Below are 18100 nucleotides of genomic sequence, written 5' to 3'. Positions count from 1 at the left end.
ACAATTTTCAACTCTGACGGAACATAATCACGATGTAACAACTCGTTCATTTCATCCTTCAATACATAAGTGCCACCCATTGTCTTTCGTACAACTGTAAATGGTCCCTCGTATAGCGGTGATAACTTGGTTGCTCTATTTGGTAACTTTACCATAACGGTTGTGTCGTTAGGAATGTCAATGAGGTAATGCTTTTTGTTAAACTTCTTACTTTGTTCCTCAACTATTTTCCGTGTTCTTTCTTCAATAGCGGGAAATACAACCGATGCCATTATTTCAGCTCGTTTGATCAAATCCTCTTCTGTCGCCAATTTTCTTGGGATTGTTCTGGACGGATCAGTGTAATCTTTGGGAGTTATCAACTGTCTCGCATACATCAATGAAAATGGGCTACTAGCGGTTCGATTACGTATTTTATAATTGCAGCATAATTGTGCGATGGGTAACATTTCATCCCATTTATTCGTGTCATTGCCTAATAATTTGCGGAGTGTGGAAACGATCACCTTTACGGCATTTTCTGCTGCACCATTTCCCCTTGGATGATATGGTGTCGAAAAACGATGTTCAATACCTAATGCATTTGTGATCGAGTTCATCAAAGCATTCGAGAAATCGCGGCCGTTGTCTGTTACCCACATAAGATTTATTGGTATGCCATAGTCTCCTAGTACATTCATTATCGCCTTTGCCACTGTGTTACTTTGTTTATTTTTCAGTGGTCTTGCAATTATGTACTTGGTGCATAAGTCGACCATTACCAGGATATATATGTTATTATTCTCTGTAACGGAAAATGGACCTGCTAAATCAAGAGCTAAGAATGTAAATGGATCTGCACTGACCACAGGTCTCAATGGATGATAACCTTTCTTTGCGATGTTGTTTCGTGCACAATCGATGCATGTTTGTACGTATTCTTTACTGTCTTTAAATATACCATTCCAGTGTATACCTTGAGCATGTAATTGTTGTACCATACTTTCTGATCCAAAGTGTCCCATTGCATGAGTTTCACTTAATAATTTACTTCTTTCATTTATGGGTGGAGCTATGTATTCAGTTGTTGTTTCTTTGTATTCTTTACTGTTTAGTCTTACAGCTAATACGTTCAAATTTTTATCTTTACTGTATATTTCTTTTTTATGAATGAATTGATCTTTTGCAATCTTTTGATTGATCTTATCAGTCGGTAGTCTTCTTTGCAAGATCATACGTTCTAACTTCATAATTTTCTTCTCTTCATCCTCCCTCAAAATTTGATCCTCGACTTCTGGGGGGTATAAGCGACTTAATATATCAGGAAATGTGTTGGAAAATCCTGGGATATACTCGACTCGATATTTGAATTCACTGAGAATGTCCATGTAATTTTGCAGCGTTCGGCACAAGTGCGTAGCTGTGTTCATGAATACCAGACTTCTGTGATCAGTTAATACAACGATGTCAGGGTGTCCCCAAAGAATGGACCTGTATTTCTGAAAGGCATATACAATTGCATATGTTTCCTTTCGATTTACGGACCATGCCATTTCATGTTTGCCAAACGTTTTACTGGCAAATGTAATGTATAGAGATCTGCCGAGCTCATCGCGTTGCGAGATTAACACTCCATACGCATAATGTGATGCATCAGTTTCTATATATATACGCTTGGTCATGTCGATGGTGTGCAAAATCGTACTGGATGTAAGCCATGTTTTCAGCGATTTCAATGCCTCGTCTTGTTGTGTAGTCCATATAAATGGCTTATTCTTTTCACTACAGTTCCGGAGTGCGTTGATTGAATAGGATATTCTTCCCATTAAGGGAACGAACTCTCTCAGATGTGATACAATGCCCATAATATGTCTAACGTCACGACTATTTCTGGGTGTTTTCCAGTCGTCAATATTGCACAATCGCCTCGTATCAATTTTTTTGATTCCGGGGCCAACAATAAATCCTAGCAAATATATCGAAGTTTGAAGAAACGAGCACTTGTCAAAGTTGATGCGAAGATTAACCGAGGTTAATTTCTCAATTACAGCCTTAACAATTTCCGCGTGATCTTCTGGCGCCGAATATATGCACAGATCATCGATGTAATTTCGTACGCCTTCCATCCCTTGGAAAAGTTGCGCAATTACTCGTGAGTATTGTTGTGATATGAATGATAATCCAAAGCAGCATCCTTTCCATCTGTAAGTCTTATTTTTGAATGTAAAGCTTAAGATTTCTTGTGATTCACTGTCAACTGGAAATGAAAAATACGCATTCTTTAAATCAATTTTCGTGTAGACTCTTCCCGGTGCACTTACTTCGGCAAACATTTGTTCCATATCCGGGATCACATATTTGTCCGTTTTAGAGTCATCAATATTGGAATTGATTCTTCGAAGGTCCATACACACTCTTATTTTGGTTAATTGCCCAGTTTGGTCATCCTTTTTTCCTACAGCTAACAATGGTGTGTTATACTTCGAGCTGGGCATGCTTTCGTATACTATCCCCTCATTTACCCATTCATTAATCTGTCTTTGTATTTCTGGTATTTGATGGTACACTAACGGATACTGCTTGATATACATGTTATCTGTTTGTGTTTTTAGAGGGATGCGAATGAGTGCCTCAGGCATCGTGCAAAACGATCCTTTTGGTATATTTTTATTTGCCTCGGTGGCCCCATGTATTTCTTCTAAAAATATCTTTCGCTCCTTGTCCGTACCATAATTAGCATTTTCCGGATCATATTTGTTCTGCGTGTCAAAGTTTACATTCCGAAATTGTGCTTCTGTTCTTTCCTCATCGGGGTAACAATAGGCAACTCCCGACAATGATATCCGTAATTTACTCAAGATATCGAGACCTAATAATACATCAAATTGGGATTCCATTACACTGCTAAACTCTACTACTTCAAAAGCAAAATCGAAATTTAAATCATTAATATAACGAACTCTTAAAGGTTCTGTTATTCCAATTCGTTTTACTTTAATATTTTCCTTATTATTGTCAAGTGAAAGATAATTAAGAGACCCATTTATTTTGGAAATTTTTATTTCTTTATTGAATTTACTGTCTAAAATTGATTTATTTATGCATGAGATATCCGATCCCGTGTCTATTCTTGCTATTACTTTTTGCTCTCTAATAATGATAGGAGTCAATGTCAATTTTAATGGATTTCTTTCTTTCCTTTGCATATTATACTTACATTCATACGCATCTATTTCCATAGCCTCTTTGATATTTGAGGTCTTTGGCCCTTGATCATCTTCATCGTCCTCCCGACGAAGAGCCAAAACAGTACGGTTATTCTTGTGTTCGTAATATTCTTTACAGGTGTGACCATGGTGCCATTCCTTTTTACAGTACCGGCAGGGTTGTCCCTTCATGTTGTTACCCGTGGCCTTGAATGGAATGTTCTTACTGCCCAAAAATTTATTCTTCTTTACGTCTTGACTTCGACATTCTTCGACAGTGTGGTTAGCCTTTTCACCCCCATGTTTCGGACATCCTTTAGTTTTCTTCGCCCCATACTGTTGCCATTCTACTGATGCACTATCACGTCGACGTTTTACCGGTGAATTTACCTTATTTGTCACCAAACGAGCACTTTCCCCAACTGGTTCATCCCCAAAGATCTCCCGGCCGATGTCACATATCTTGTCAATAGTGAACTCATACTCCTCGTCCACCAGACGCTTACCCTCCATGGACGAAAATATCAATGGTTTACATGGCTCATACAAGTGTGATCTAAATAGGAGCACTATCATCTTGTCATCTTTCTGGATGTCAGCGGCAGCAGCAAGGTTGATGAATTCATTGGTGTACTGTACGATGGATTGGTGCGGCTTCATGTGTAAGTCAAATAAGCGTAAGCTGTTCATATCCTTGGACTGGAAGTCCCCAAACTTCTTCATAATAACTTCTCTAGCTTTCTCCCAAGATTCGCATGTTAATACTGATTCCTTGAGCCACGTCTTATATAGGAATGGTACTGCTACTTGAATTGAATCTTTCCACATTTCTTCTATCTTCGCGTAAATTCCGATGGTTGTTTCAAACTCGTGGATAAAGTGGTCGATTGAGTTGTACTTCTCTTTTGTAGGATATGGATGCTCATTTAATGTTGTTAATTGTAATTTTGGGATTTCGCTGGATCTGATGCGTTGTTTGTCCTGTCTGGCCCACTTAGATTCACTTGTTCCTTTTGGTGTTTCTACTAGGTTCATACTCCTCTCCAAAGTTAAAATCCGATTTGTCACCTCCTCAAGTTTTAACCGATGTTCGTTGATTTCCTTTTCGATTAAAGAAGATGCTGGCTGGATGTCCATTAAGTTCATCATACGATCACGAATCTTTACTTGGTACTCCTTGTAGCTCTGCATACGTTGTTTAATTGTTACCTCCTTTCCCTTTGTTGTTTTAGGTGGAGTGTTGTAAATTTGTACTTCCTTGACAGCAGACGTGATTTCATTGACTACTTCAATCCCTTCCATGGGATCTCCCGTGTTCATTTCGGCCGACTTGTCTGTCCCCTCTGCTCTGGATTTTCCTTTTTCTTCAAGAGTCATCTTCAAAAAAATTCAGGATAATCGTAAAAAATGTTACAAATCAATTACTTCTGATTTGATAAAAAAATATAAAGTATATAAAAAAAACAATGGTACGATAGGTACGATTATAAGTCCTTGTTACTTTATTTGACTGAAGTTTTAACTATGAAATAATGGGGTCTATTTATACTCTTTTGAAAGCTGACTGTTATTAGAATTGCTAGTCCATAAATTTATCTTGACTGTTGAATTCTACATGAATTCAAGGGTACGCTTGTCGCCGACAGATTGCTTCAATGATTTCTAATAATATTTTCTATCGGCTCTTCCATTGTATTCAATGTGTCAGAGTTCCAAATTTGGACAATTTATATAATTTTGGATTACCGATGATTTTTATTGTATGTGCGTTTAGCACACCATCAATCACATTATTGGCGAAGTAAAGCATACTTGAAATCGAAGCTTTCTATTAATGTTCTTGAACATGATGTTTCATGCACGTACTGTTTATATAATCTTTATATCTATTCATAGTGTAACTTCTAGACCTCATGTGATGCTACTTGTCAATGATAAAGTTTTTTTTTTTTGAAAGACATAAGCCACGGTTATGAAAATGTATAAATACTTGTGGTTTAAACCGCAAGAAATTAATCTCTATCTTTCTAGTACTTCTACTTCAACTAACATGTCTGCCAAAATCATCTTTGTTGCTCTTTCTGCTGCCCAACTTCTCTCTACTGTCATGGCTGGTGTTGCTCTTGGAGGTACTCCCAATGCTCCATGGGGTGATTGTCAAACTTTTGACCATAAATACTCAATTGAAGCTCAAGATTGTATCAATGGTTTAGCTGTGAAGGTGGAAGTAAACGAAGGTGACAATAATGTGTCCACCTATACTAATAGTAACTGTAAATGCACGTTTTCAAAGGAGGATCGAACCGGACATGTCACTGTTTCCAGCGCCTTTTATCACTCGATCAATGATTTGAGAAGTGCTGCTGATAGGGGTTGTTCCGACTACACCTATATTGACCAAACAGATGCTTCTCGTAACATGGCTACTTGGTATTGCTACGGAAAGTAGATAACAGTATATTCTCTATCTTTTTTTTTCTCTTCTCTTTTTTTTCGTATCGCATCATTTTTCATTATGATTCAATAAATTTGAAAATTTAAAAAAATATACGTTGTCATTGGGTTTCAATTACATAAACGTCTTTTTGAACAAAAGAGGATATCAATGCATATAGTTGTTATTCTGATTCAATATATGTATATAGCTTCCGTTATTATAAAAGAAGACTTTAAACGAAGCCAATTGATTAATGCACGGAACCACTTCTTAAATGAAGGGTTATTGAAAGCATTAAAAGAACCTGCATGTTTTTTTTGCGGAGCATTTACAAATCTATCGCCTTAAAGTCTAAGCCTTGGCCATTTTTATGTTAAAATGTATATTATCCACATGTCTTTTGTGCAAATACATATGGTGTATTGATCATGACTCGTACACTTTCACAAAAGCCACTGGCCAAATAGTGAATTTTATGCGGCTCATTCTTTAAGTTTCATTTCTTTGGCGAAGCTCACCCTCAGCATGTATACATTATACCTACATTAAAACTTGTGGCAAAGTATCAATTCCCACCACCCCTTTAATAGGTCTTGCTCAGCCTTTGATTGTCAATTTACATCAATATTGATCTTAATGTGGTGTACTGTATACGCGAACAAATGTGTGTATGTGTGTGTGTGTGTTTTCAGAAAAGCAACAATAGCCGCCGACCCTGCTTTTATTTGGCTTAAACCGAGAGTATCCTAAAAGTGTACTGTGTACAATATTATCAAAGTGTGCCATCGTTGGAAATGGAGTAGTAAAATAAGAATAAGACATTAGCATCACGGAAAGGGCTTACTAGCGACATTATAGGATTGGTTAGGACAAAATGGTATAGCAGATTAACGATATGCCGTTAAAATTAAGCTGGCTTGTTTCATCTATAATGAAGTGGTAAACAATGTCAGAATGAGATAGATTTATTTTTAAATTTATATTTCGGGTGTACCTGTTTATCTATATGCATTTTTTTGAAACTTTTAATTTAACAATTGATAAAATGAGTAAACGAAGTAAAACTGAACAAAACATCTCCTTCGAAGGCACACGTATTGCTTACACTGCTCGTGTTGAAGGGTTTGTATCACCACAGGATCTGCATGAATAGATGGGAAGCGGGATATGAAGTGTAAATTCCCAGGCCCTCTTTTTTTTTCTTGGAACGTAACCCTCGTTAACAATCATGTTTTTTTTTGTTTTTCACCTTTTCAGTTCAACGATTACAGAATTCCGCTTCTGTACGATATAAATGGCCAACGATTGGACATTAATAAAAACTTTTTTTCTTGACAAAGGTAAGCATTTGTAAGCATGACTGAATGACAGCCATTAACTTTAGTTCAGACTATTGGCTGGAAACAGCTCCGTTAAATGGTCTATAATAGGGCATTTCACTAAGCTGATTGAACTACAACCCACCTTGAATAAGCGGACAGCATGCTACCACATATCTGAGGATTTGGACGCGTTATGTATTGCTATTATTGACGTCAGTAATGTAAAGAAACACATATCCCATATGCAGCAAGTCGTAAAGAAGTTTTAAACGACTTCCGGAAAATCATTCCAACCAGTTGAAATAAATGACCTTGCGCTATCAAGAGATAATATCTCTATAGTTTGTGGCGAAGGCTACGATGTGCTTAATCGTCTTTGGTTCCTTAACTTATGGCCTTGATCAATGAAATATCAAGCTGCGGATTGTATTGGCATTAGCAGATTTGAAACAATTAACAAGAAATACAACAAAAAGACGTACGTGACAATGTGCACATCCTTGCAAATTCAGATTCAATTGGAACCATATAAAAATTATGAAATGTCATTTTTGATCAAAATCGTTTCGAGAAAAGCGATTCATAAAAAAAGAAGGTCATTCAAGTTCATGAAAAACTTTTGGACGGCAAGGGATCTCACACGGCGCCAAAGAAAAATCATGACGAATGGTCTATCTTTCATACTGGATCTTTCCGATAACTCCCTTGCGTCACGGCGCTCTTTATTTAATGAAAGAGAGTGGAACGAAATTCAACCCTGTTCGACAAACAGCATCACACCCTATCAGCTCACCAAAGCAATGGTGATCATGCAAAACCCTTTACAATTACAGCTTCTAATAGGGCTCAAGGAATACCGGTCGTGCCCGATGATAGGCTCTTTGAAGATGAAGTTTGCAGATTTAAAAGGAGATTATCTCGTGAATCCCTGGCTACAGAAAAGTTGACTGAAAGCAACGTACTGTACAGTCAAAGATGTAATAGTAATAGTTGCTAGTACTCTGGAATTGTCTGGTGACATCAAATGCTGTATAAACTTGGTCAAAAAAGAGATAGAAAGGTCTGATTTTATCATGAATATCGCTGTATTTAAGATAATAAAAAAATCTCCCAGGTAATGCTTGAATACGCATACATGTTGTTCAAGCCACCATCCAAAAATGTGACAAAGTAAAATTACTTTCGGTGGATATGGTCGCCCATGTTGGAAGCAATGTTCCCTCCCGAATCAGAAGCCATCAGAATAAAAAGCGGCGATTTAATCAACGCATCGTTCAACAACAACAAGAAGGAACAATACAGTCATGCCAGAATTTACTATCTACATGGTTATCATTTAATTCGCTTTGAATGATCTGTGAAAGGTGATAATGATATGCGCTAGAAGGCATCGGATTTTCGCGGTTGATTGTTACTTGGGTGATACATCAAATCACTAAAAATTGATTTCAGGTCATTGACTGATCTTTCTAACGGCTGAGAAGTGGGATGTTGCTGCTGGAGCGAATTTCTTTTAGACGAAGAAAAAAAAAATGTGCCGTGCTGAAAGGATTGCGTGCGTTACCCGAATAAGTCGTAACAAACAATTGTTCATCTCAAGGTCAATGAGCGAATTTGGGGAATCAGTTATCCCCTTGTAAAAAGTTTCAAAAAAGTTCCTTGGGGATTCCACGAAGTCACCGTACCTTTCTACGGTAGATCGAACGTTGCCTAGCGAGAATTTCGCACAGGCAAAATGTGCCCTGTCTGGTGATGATGACAGGGCATCTGCAGATGAAGGAAAGCTTACCAGAGAGTCTAAAGATACATTGGACGACATAACCAAGATATTACCAAACGATTTAGGTAGTAATACTTGCTGGGGGCATTCAAACCACTAGTCTCCATTGTATTTTGTCAACAAGGCAAGGACTTTATGTAAACAAATTTAGGCATTACTTCAATGTTCCGGCGTCAAAAGCAGATCTGCTGGAGCTTATTTCAAGTCTTGAATGGTTGATGACCATGCGAAATCAATTGTTGCAGTTGGAAAAGATGATTCAAAGGCATTCTACTGTAAAGCATACCAATGACTCGACATTTAACAGAAAGGGAAAATAAATCCCAGATCGAAAAGTCAACCTACAGTGTAATCCTTGCTATTTATAGACTGATCATTCGGGACACATACTATACACCCCCAAAGAATGAGCAGTCCCAAGTACCAGTGTTTCTTTATGACATATCGCCATTCGAAAGCAGCAACGTCGACGAACAAGACATTCAAGCGGATACCATAGTTGATATTGAGGACTCACATTTCACCACATAAGTGCATAAAAATGACTAAAAAGCTCATAAAAATGGCGACCATAATAATGTCGCCAAACACCATATCGCCAATTTTACAACATTCATACATTTTATAAAATAAAATATTGTATCTTTCTCGCCAGACAGGCTCATTAAATGTATTGTGAGCCCATATATACAATCTTTCAATATTGATAAACTCATAAAAGAATAGGTATAATGATATAAAGAAATACCCGACTTGTATTGTAATTTGGAGGTTTCTTATATTTGATATTTCGTTAGCCATAGAACAAAGTTATTTTTTGTATTAATCCAAAGTGCATGGCAATGCAGCAATAGCTTTAAAAAAATTAATTCCATACCATATAAATCATAATAAGAAAGACAATGACTCTTCCTTGAGAGTGAAAACTGTAGTGACTAATTATAGCTACTTGATACTATGAAGCCTGACCTTCATCGAAATAAGGTTTTACTCACAATTTGGTGGGGGTCAAATGAAAGACGTGGAGAATTCGCACTTTGAACTTTAAATAAAAACGAAGCCATGAAATCTTTTTAATTTGAAAGGAGATAAATAGAATGCATCAGCATGGTATAAAGGAATCGATTTTTTTTTGGATCTGGAAATTGAAGAGTAATAGTGTAGAGATAAGAACAAAGATAAAGAATTGATCAAATGGGGCGGGGGTTATGAAGTAATGTGGATTGCATGAAATTTCTTTTACGTCATCCAATCAAGTTCCAGACTGTAACTCCGGACTGCGCGTGGGATAGGTACAAAGAGCTAAGGGTTGAGGTGAAATGTTGCTACTACGTGTTAACTCTTCTTTACGGTTTCGATCCTAAATAAAAATACACTTGTTGTACCAAAGGTTTACTACAAGCTTACCAAAAAAAAAAAAAAAATAAGTAACCCGTTCCGATTTCTATTTCCAAATAGTACCAAAAAATAAATAAAAATAAAGTGAGCCAATTTTATTTTGAAGTTGTACCAAAAATCAACAGTACCAAAAATTAAGCGTGCCCAATTAAGACTAAAATCCTGTGATTTGTCTCCTCTTTTTTTTTCTCTCTCTTTTGTTTATTTACGTATTCATATAAAAAATTTTTTTTTCTTTGATATATACATATAAAGAAAAATGGATTATATGCCTGATAAAAGTACTGCAGCCGGCGCTGCTAAAGCTGCTGATCGTAGCAAACGTCGTTCTTTGACCGCGCTTGCGAAACCCAAACGTGTGCGTATTGGTGAGAAAGAAGCGGAGGAGTCTAAACAACTTTTGGGTAAATTATTGTCTTGTACGGATGAGAAGGAAAGAAAGGCTTTAGCGGAACAATGTGCCGCCTTTGCCAATCACTATGGTGTACGCGCTTTGAAGGGAGCTCATCTTTGGCCTGCTGTATCCACGGAACTATTTGCAAAAAAGATCAAGACCCCCCAAGTTCTGGGAGCACTTGAACTTTCCCAGGCCTTGATCACGACTAACGCTTTATTGCGTGGTCAATTGGAGCCTCATTTGGTGACTTTACTTCATCCGCTCTTGGATTTGCAAGCTGCCAAAGATAAAAAAGTCGCGGAATTGGCTGCTGATATCACCCGTAATCTCGTCAAGGCTTTTAATCCCATTGCAACACGTCATATCGTGACTTATGCGCTTGACGGTCTTGAAAACTCTAAAAAGTGGCAAACCAAGATGTTGGCTTTGGAGGTGTTGGAGTTGTTGGCGACCATCAACCCTATGCAAGTCCTTGTGTGCTTACCTACCATGATTCCTGTTCTCTCCGATTGTATGTGGGATACCAAACCTGAGGTGAAGGCTGCTGCCACGCAATGTATGACCCATACCACCGCGCTTTTGGATAACAAGGATATTGAACGTTTTATCCCTGCTGTTATTGATTGTATTAACAAGCCTGAATCCGTACCAGAGATTATTCATCAATTGGGTGCCACTACTTTTGTTCAAGAGGTAGATTCCGGTACACTTGCCTTGATGGTGCCTCTCTTGAGTCGTGGTTTACGTGAACGTCAAACTTCCATCAAGCGTAAATCCGCCTTGATTATCGATAACATGTCCAAGTTGGTGGATGATCCTGAAGTCGCTGCACCTTTCTTACCTATCTTGTTGCCAGCTCTTGAGCATGTCTATGAGGTGGTTGCTGACCCTGAGTGTCGTGGTGTTGTCCAAAAGGCTGTGGAGACTTTGAAACGCTCTGGTGGAGGAGCCGCTGCAGCTGCAGCAGTATTGACAAGCGATCAAAAACGTGAAAAGGTGTTTAGTACGTTGGACCGATTGATGCCTACCAAGTTGGAAGGCTTTTTTGCACCTGTCCGTAAATACATGGGTATCTTAGCTTTGTCACTTGTTTTGGCACGTGATTTTGATCGTAATGCCTGGATCTCTTCCTTGTCACCTCACTCTGCTACCTGGTTACTTGTGACAGGACGCGAGCATGAAGATGGTGGAGAAGAAACCGAAGCCTCTGCGGAGAAGCTTGCGTTAGCTGCTTTATCTTCATGTGAAGAAGCCATTGCGCCCAAGACTGGCGACGAAGAAGAATTGGAAGAAGGCGAAGAACTCTGTAATTGTGAATTCTCACTTGCGTATGGTGCCAAGATTCTGTTGAATCGTACTCATCTTCGATTGATGAGAGGTCGTCGTTATGGTCTTTGTGGTGCCAACGGTTGTGGTAAATCTACCTTGATGCGAGCTATTTCCAATGAACAGGTTGAGGGTTTCCCTCCACGTTCTGTTTTGAAGACGGTGTATGTCGAACATGACATTGATGGGTCTGAGGCTGATACTGGGCTTGTTGATTTCATTGATGCCTCTGAAGGTGTTGAGTGTCACGATAAAGCCGAAATTGCACGTATTCTCAAGAACTATGGTTTCACGGATGAAATGGTGAACCATCAAGCAATTGGTTCTCTCTCGGGTGGTTGGAAGATGAAGCTTGCACTTGCCAGAGCCATGTTGATGAATGCCGATATTCTCTTGTTGGATGAACCTACCAATCATTTGGATGTAGTCAATGTTGCCTGGTTAGAAAACTACTTGCTTGGATTGAAGACGGTGACCTCGATCATTGTTTCTCACGATTCTGGTTTCCTTGATCATGTCTGTACGGACATCATTCATTATGAAGGTAACTACAAGTTAAAGCGTTACCGTGGTAATCTTTCCGAGTTTGTCAAGAAGGTTCCTCGTGCTGCTGCTTATTACTCTTTGGGAGCAGCACAATCCGTGTTCCATTTCCCTGAGCCTGGATACTTGGAAGGTATCAAGACGAAGGAACGTGCTATTCTCAAGATGAAGAATGTGGATTTCCAATACCCTGGATCATCCAAGAAGCAATTGGTGGATATCTCCATGCAGTGTTCTTTGGCTTCTCGTGTTGCTGTGATTGGACCTAACGGTGCTGGTAAATCCACGTTGATCAAGTTGTTGACTGGAGAGCTTGAGACGGAAACGGGAACTGTTTGGAAGCATCCTAATTTGCGTATTGCGTATGTTGCCCAACATGCTTTCCATCATATTGAACAACATTTGGATTCTACTCCTAACGAGTACATTCAATGGCGTTACGCTACTGGAGAAGATCGTGAAGAGCTTGATAAGAATGATCGTATGCATGGTGCACATAATGAAAAGGTGATGCAACAAGTCTTTATTATTGACGGTGAGAAGCGTACGGTTGAAGAATTGGTAGGTCGTCGTAAGCTCAAGCAATCGTATGAATATGAAGTCTCATGGGTTGGCCGATCCTCTGTGGACAATACTTGGATCTCTCGTCAGAAGCTTGAAGATATGGGATTCGGTAAGAAGATTGCTGAAGTGGATTCTGCCGAAGCCGCCAAGATGGGATTGAATCGTCCGTTGACAGCCAAGGAGATCGAAAAACATTTGGCGGAGGTAGGACTTGAGCCCGAGTTTGCTTCTCATTCTCATATTCGAGGACTTTCTGGTGGTCAAAAGGTCAAGCTTGTGATTGGAGCAGCTATGTGGAATAAACCTCATATGTTGGTGCTTGATGAACCTACGAATTATTTGGATCGTGAATCACTTGGTGCACTTGCTACGGCTATTCGCGAATATGGTGGTGGTGTTGTGATTGTGACCCATAACCGTGAGTTCTCTGAAGCGCTTTGTAACGAAGTCTGGATGGTGGATGACGGTAAATTGACACCTTCAGGTCACAATTGGGTCTCCGGTAACGCTGGTACCAAGATTGTCGAAGCAGATGCCGAAGATCAAATCGATGGTCAAGGTAATACTATCAAGGCTACTGAAAAGAAGAAGAAGTTATCTTCCAAGGAGCTTCGTAAAAAGAAGAAGGATCGTATGGAACGTCGTAAGCGTGGTGAAGAAGTTTATACCACTGATGAGGAATTGTAAAACTCTTTTTTTTATTTATTTTTTGGTTGTCTATATTCATTTACACTCTTTTTTCCTTCAAAAAAAAAAAAAACTACACTTTGTTACAAAAAAAAAAAACCTTTTCATAATAAAATTTGCTTTGAATTCGTTTGTTATAAACTAAGTTCATGTTTGTTGTGGAGTTTTTTTTTTTTATATACTTTTTTGTGGTACTTGATAACTACGTGGCATTTTACCAACAAATCAATGACGACTGTCTTCGCTCACATGCGCCTATGAAATTGTCATCAAATTAAATCTCAGTTTTGCAGGATATGTTTATAATACTTTGCTTCCCATCCATTTTTCCTTTTTTTTTTTGTTTACATCCCTTATTTTTTTTATACATATACACATATCATGGATTCGATTAACTTTCAAGAACCCACATTATATTTTGCCCTTGCACATATTTTATTTAATCCCATCTTTTGGAACACAGCCGCCAGAGCTGGTAAAAGCAAACAAAAGACGACGACCCCCCAAAAAAAAAAAAAAACTAATCATTCCTTTTTTTTTTTCCCGGGGGTGAATAGAATATAACAAGAAGTTATTAACCAAATTAGCTGGAGGTAATGGTAGATTCGGATGTTATGGTTTGGCTGTCACCATTTTCACTTTGGGCATCACGAGAGATTTCTTGTAAGTAGAAAGCAAGTGTATGTGTATATATGAGAAATTAACGTGTAGATGATGTAAGGTATCATAATGCATTAGCTGCTCAACCTTCACACCCTTTCTTTGATCAAGATATGGTCAAGATCTCTGCCGTTCTTTTATTTCTCACTGGTAATGTTCTTGTATTGACTTCAATGTGGGCTCTTGGTGTTACTGGTACCTATCTTGGTAAGTTTTAAGTTGTGATACGATTTTTTTTTATGGGTTTGCTAAATGATGATTGTATATAGGTGATTACTTTGGTATCTTGATGAAGGAGCGTGTTACTGGTTTCCCTTTCAATGTTTGTGATAACCCCATGTATGTTGGTTCTACATGTACCTTTTTAGCCACTGCTTTATGGTAAGGATTACTATTATATAAATATTTTACAAGAGCGCTCATTTTTTTTTGTTTAGGTATGGTAAGCCCGCTGGTGTTTTCTTGACTGCTATTGTGTATCTTGTTTACAAGGTTGCTTTGACTTTTGAAGAGTAAGTTTTTTTTTTTTTTTTTTTTTTTGTGGTGATATGAATTGTGATTGTAAGTACTTACTCTTTTGATAACAGACCTTTTACCGCCAAGATTTATGCCAACAAGGATAAGAAGAACTAAACAAAGTGATTCTGTAGATTTGTACTCCAATAAAAAATAAAAATAAAAAGTTTCGTGTTTTATGTAACAAATAAAAATGATACCTATCAGCGCTATAAAAGCCCTGACTGCCGCCCCCTTAAAAAATTGCGCCTCCGCTACACAATGCAATTTTTTCGGCTATTTTTTTCCTTGGAGAAAACGATAGAATCATCAATTATAGAGAAACCGAGGATCACGGCATGAAGAGCTATTAATACATTCTCCCCTAGCACATGTTTTTTTTAAATTAGTGTTTTTTTTTGCAAGTCTAATTTGAGGAAGAACAAATTATCCGAATTCATCAACGCTGGCTTTTTTCCTCCCCCGAGATCAACACATCCCGAGAACGAATAAGAGATCCAGGAGAAATAAAAAGGGAATTCCGGACCGAGAAAAAAAAAATATGATATAAACAAAATGCACTGACCTGAAAAAATAAAATTAAAAAAAACGTCATGTTTTTTTTTAGATTGTAAAAGAAACTATGAAAGATGTAAAAATGCAAAGGTTGGTGATTGAAAACACATCCAAATGGAAATGAACGGGTGGGACTTTTTGGGAGAGGGGTTGTTCAAGTAAGTGAATAGGAGAACGAGCACGCGCAAGAAATGGGATTATTATGCCGGACCAAAATTTGATTAAAACAAAGGAATTTATTCACAATTTTTTTTTGTGTGGGAAAAAGAGATATATATATATAAATAATAATAAAATATAGAAACGATGGGTATAACTAATAAGATCGATTGGCGACTTCAACGGTAGAAAAGGCAGAAGGTCTAGTATACTTGAATTCTTCCTGCTTGACATTGTTTAATAATGTTTGGATAGTGTTGATCTTTGGCGAAGATGTAGATGAACAGATAGAGGAGGTGGTGGAAGTAGAGGAAGATTCGGACAAAGTAGGTTGGTAATTTAATGGAGGTGGGAGTCGTACATTGTGATTGTATGTCACGGGTTGTGCTCCTCGGACCAATACATCGGATGATTGTTGTGGAACAATAATAGGTGAAGTAGCGCTGTAATAGCTATCATCATCATCATCATCACTATGTCTTCTTTTATTCAATGACCGATAATACTCTTGCTGCTGATGCTGCTGATGCTGATGTTGTGGCTGTGGTGGTGGTAAAGAGGATGACGAATGATACATTTCGCCGTAATACGGACCGGAATGAACCTGCATATTCCGTTGTTGTTGTTGTTGTTGCTGTTGTTGTTGTTGGTGTTGAGGGAGGAAGGCGGAGTTTCTCCCTTCCGTTTGATTAGTTGACAATAACAAAATTTTCAAGATATCCTCAATGACACTTAGACGATTTTCAATAGCATGAATGGTAGCAGAAGCATTCGAGTTGGTGGAATTACTGCTTTCGACATGTATATTACGTTGAAAGTTATTGTTGTTGTTGGAGATATTGGTGGTGGTAGTGGGGTTGGTGGTATTATTAGTGGGGTTGGTGCTTGTGATGGGACGATTATTTGTAGTGTTGTTTACTTTTGTTTTCGGGGAGTTTGAGTACTTGCAATCCATACTGGTTTTGATACATCCAGCACAGGGCTTTTCTCCATTACATTTGGTTTTCTTCCGACGGCATTCACTGCAAGCACTTACGACCTTGAGTCTTTTGCGTCTAGTTTTATCAGTAGGCAATTGGACCACTGCGGCAACTGTTAATGTGTCTGTATTATTATTGAACAACATATTTTTGTTTAAGGAATGAATTGTATTTTTTTTTTAAGGGAAAAAAAAAAGTGAAAAAAGGAAAGGAGTGATGTATAGAGAAATAAGAGAGAGAAAAAAAAAGAAGAAGAAAAAAAAAAGAAAGGTTTATATTTTTAATTTTTAAGGGGAGGGAACGTGGAGGATGGGAATACGAACAAACCAAACGAGGATAAAGGAAACGTTCATTTTTTTCATACAGGACTATTTAACGATTTATGGAGTAGTGAGCTCATAAATCAGATGTAGTTTCACCATAATCATGTGTTATTCTAATTGCTCATCCCCCCACCCCTTTACCCTTTTACATCACTATCAACCACCTTTTTACTTCATCATTATCCCTTCCATAGATCGCCGCTGATTTTAATATTTTTTTTTTTTCACCGAAAAATATAGTTCAGTTCTTAACACATGGGTCGTGACTATCTTCCCGGGATTTAATGCTCCTCCTAGTCCTTTTTTTTTTACGTTGGTTGTTACGCAAAGCATTAATAATCAAAATGGCAGGAATTTCTTTTTTTTTTCTCCTCTTCTTTCTTGTTTATTAAAAAAATGTCTACCGAAGCGATCGGTAATATAAATCATAAGGAGGAAAAGAAAAGGCGTGTTTATTAATAGTCTTGGAATAGATTGGGAGGGTTTATGGAGAGAAGGCAAGACCATGTGGGATGCGGGCCAACCAAGTCCTGCCTTGGTTGCTCTGTTTGATAGCCAAGACACTAGGTCCCTTATTCCTGAGCACGGACAAGGCTTAGTTCCGGGTTGCGGATCAGGTAACTTTTTGTAGAAAAACACGAGGTTCAACTACAAATATAACAATAAAAAAAAAATAGGGTATGATGTTGTATTTTTAGCTAATAAGAATAGACATGTTACTGGCATAGACTTGAGTAAAACTTGCGTTGATTTATTAGTCAAGGTAACTCTGTTTCATCATCATACGACCTTTTTTTTTAATCTTAGAATAGAATCACCCCAATGCAACTGCTGATAACTACGATTTTAAGTGTGCTGATTTTTATAACTTTGACATTCCTAATGGGGGATACGATCTTGCTTATGACTACACGTAAATAGTTTAATGATGTTAACAATGGCCTATCGATTGAACCCGCGTTTTTTTTTTTTTTTTTTTTTTTTTTTTTTATTCACACGGAAAACAAGGTTTTTGTGTGCAATGCCTGTTGCTTTACGACCTGACTGGGCAGCTCGATACAGCGCTATTATTAAGAAGGGAGGTGTTTTGATTACGCTCATGTATCCTATCGATGGCCACGAGGGAGGACCTCCATTTGCTGTGAATGAACAATTGTAAGTGTAACCTTCAAAGAAGCAAAAACGGAAGCGGAATAACTAATAAAATGCCATGGGAAAAATATATATAAAAAAAAAGGTACAAAGACCTGTTGTCCCCGACTTTTGAT

The 18100-nt window shown here is 38.0% G+C and overlaps 6 protein-coding genes across 6 annotated transcripts; 5 read left to right on the top strand and 1 right to left on the bottom strand.

The window, feature by feature from the left end:
• Positions 1-5218: 5218 nt before the first annotated feature.
• EV154DRAFT_494285 (uncharacterized protein) lies at positions 5219-5733 on the top strand. Its single transcript, XM_051599883.1, has one exon. It carries the CDS (start codon positions 5236-5238, stop codon positions 5632-5634), a length of 399 nt encoding a protein of 132 aa, XP_051462358.1. The 5' UTR covers positions 5219-5235; the 3' UTR covers positions 5635-5733.
• Positions 5734-7009: 1276 nt separating this feature from the next.
• Positions 7010-8013, top strand: EV154DRAFT_299548 (uncharacterized protein). The gene has a single exon (XM_051594851.1). It carries the CDS (start codon positions 7349-7351, stop codon positions 7889-7891), a length of 543 nt encoding a protein of 180 aa, XP_051462357.1. The 5' UTR covers positions 7010-7348; the 3' UTR covers positions 7892-8013.
• A 1468-nt stretch (positions 8014-9481) lies between these two features.
• Positions 9482-13780, top strand: EV154DRAFT_547948 (P-loop containing nucleoside triphosphate hydrolase protein). The gene is made up of 2 exons (XM_051604783.1): positions 9482-10016; positions 10378-13780. The coding sequence occupies exons 1-2, from the start codon at positions 9952-9954 to the stop codon at positions 13637-13639; spliced, it is 3327 nt and encodes a 1108-aa protein (XP_051462356.1). The 5' UTR covers positions 9482-9951; the 3' UTR covers positions 13640-13780.
• Positions 13781-13970: 190 nt separating this feature from the next.
• Positions 13971-15259, top strand: EV154DRAFT_494279 (phospholipid methyltransferase-domain-containing protein). Its single transcript, XM_051599882.1, has 6 exons — positions 13971-14114; positions 14197-14302; positions 14361-14506; positions 14569-14680; positions 14737-14811; positions 14887-15259. Exons 1-6 carry the CDS (start codon positions 14021-14023, stop codon positions 14930-14932), a joined length of 579 nt encoding a protein of 192 aa, XP_051462355.1. The 5' UTR covers positions 13971-14020; the 3' UTR covers positions 14933-15259.
• A 341-nt stretch (positions 15260-15600) lies between these two features.
• Positions 15601-16833, bottom strand: EV154DRAFT_494277 (uncharacterized protein). The gene has a single exon (XM_051599881.1). The coding sequence runs from the start codon at positions 16653-16655 to the stop codon at positions 15687-15689; it is 969 nt and encodes a 322-aa protein (XP_051462354.1). The 5' UTR covers positions 16656-16833; the 3' UTR covers positions 15601-15686.
• Positions 16834-17228: 395 nt separating this feature from the next.
• EV154DRAFT_559000 (S-adenosyl-L-methionine-dependent methyltransferase) lies at positions 17229-17991 on the top strand (the record flags this gene model as incomplete). Its single annotated transcript, XM_051605520.1, has 5 exons — positions 17229-17247; positions 17306-17449; positions 17510-17595; positions 17645-17745; positions 17841-17991. 5 exons carry the CDS (start codon positions 17229-17231, stop codon positions 17989-17991), a joined length of 501 nt encoding a protein of 166 aa, XP_051462353.1.
• Positions 17992-18100: the final 109 nt, after the last annotated feature.

The sequence above is a fragment of the Mucor mucedo genome (assembly GCF_025094135.1).
Source record: "Mucor mucedo strain NRRL 3635 chromosome Unknown EV154scaffold_8, whole genome shotgun sequence".
NCBI lineage: Eukaryota > Fungi > Mucoromycota > Mucoromycetes > Mucorales > Mucoraceae > Mucor > Mucor mucedo.
This window is presented reverse-complemented; position numbering and strand designations above follow the sequence as displayed.

Coding starts and splice junctions, on each gene's coding strand:
- EV154DRAFT_494285 (XM_051599883.1), top strand. CDS start 5,236: ATGTCTGCCAAAATCATCTTTGTTGCTCTTTCTGCTGCCCAACTTCTC.
- EV154DRAFT_299548 (XM_051594851.1), top strand. CDS start 7,349: ATGAAATATCAAGCTGCGGATTGTATTGGCATTAGCAGATTTGAAACA.
- EV154DRAFT_547948 (XM_051604783.1), top strand. CDS start 9,952: ATGAAATTTCTTTTACGTCATCCAATCAAGTTCCAGACTGTAACTCCG. Junction 10,017..10,377: donor CCGGACTGCGCGTGGGATAG/GTACAAAGAGCT, acceptor ATACATATAAAG/AAAAATGGATTATATGCCTG.
- EV154DRAFT_494277 (XM_051599881.1), bottom strand. CDS start 16,655: ATGTTGTTCAATAATAATACAGACACATTAACAGTTGCCGCAGTGGTC.
- EV154DRAFT_494279 (XM_051599882.1), top strand. CDS start 14,021: ATGGATTCGATTAACTTTCAAGAACCCACATTATATTTTGCCCTTGCA. Junction 14,303..14,360: donor GGCATCACGAGAGATTTCTT/GTAAGTAGAAAG, acceptor AGATGATGTAAG/GTATCATAATGCATTAGCTG. Junction 14,507..14,568: donor TGTTACTGGTACCTATCTTG/GTAAGTTTTAAG, acceptor GATTGTATATAG/GTGATTACTTTGGTATCTTG.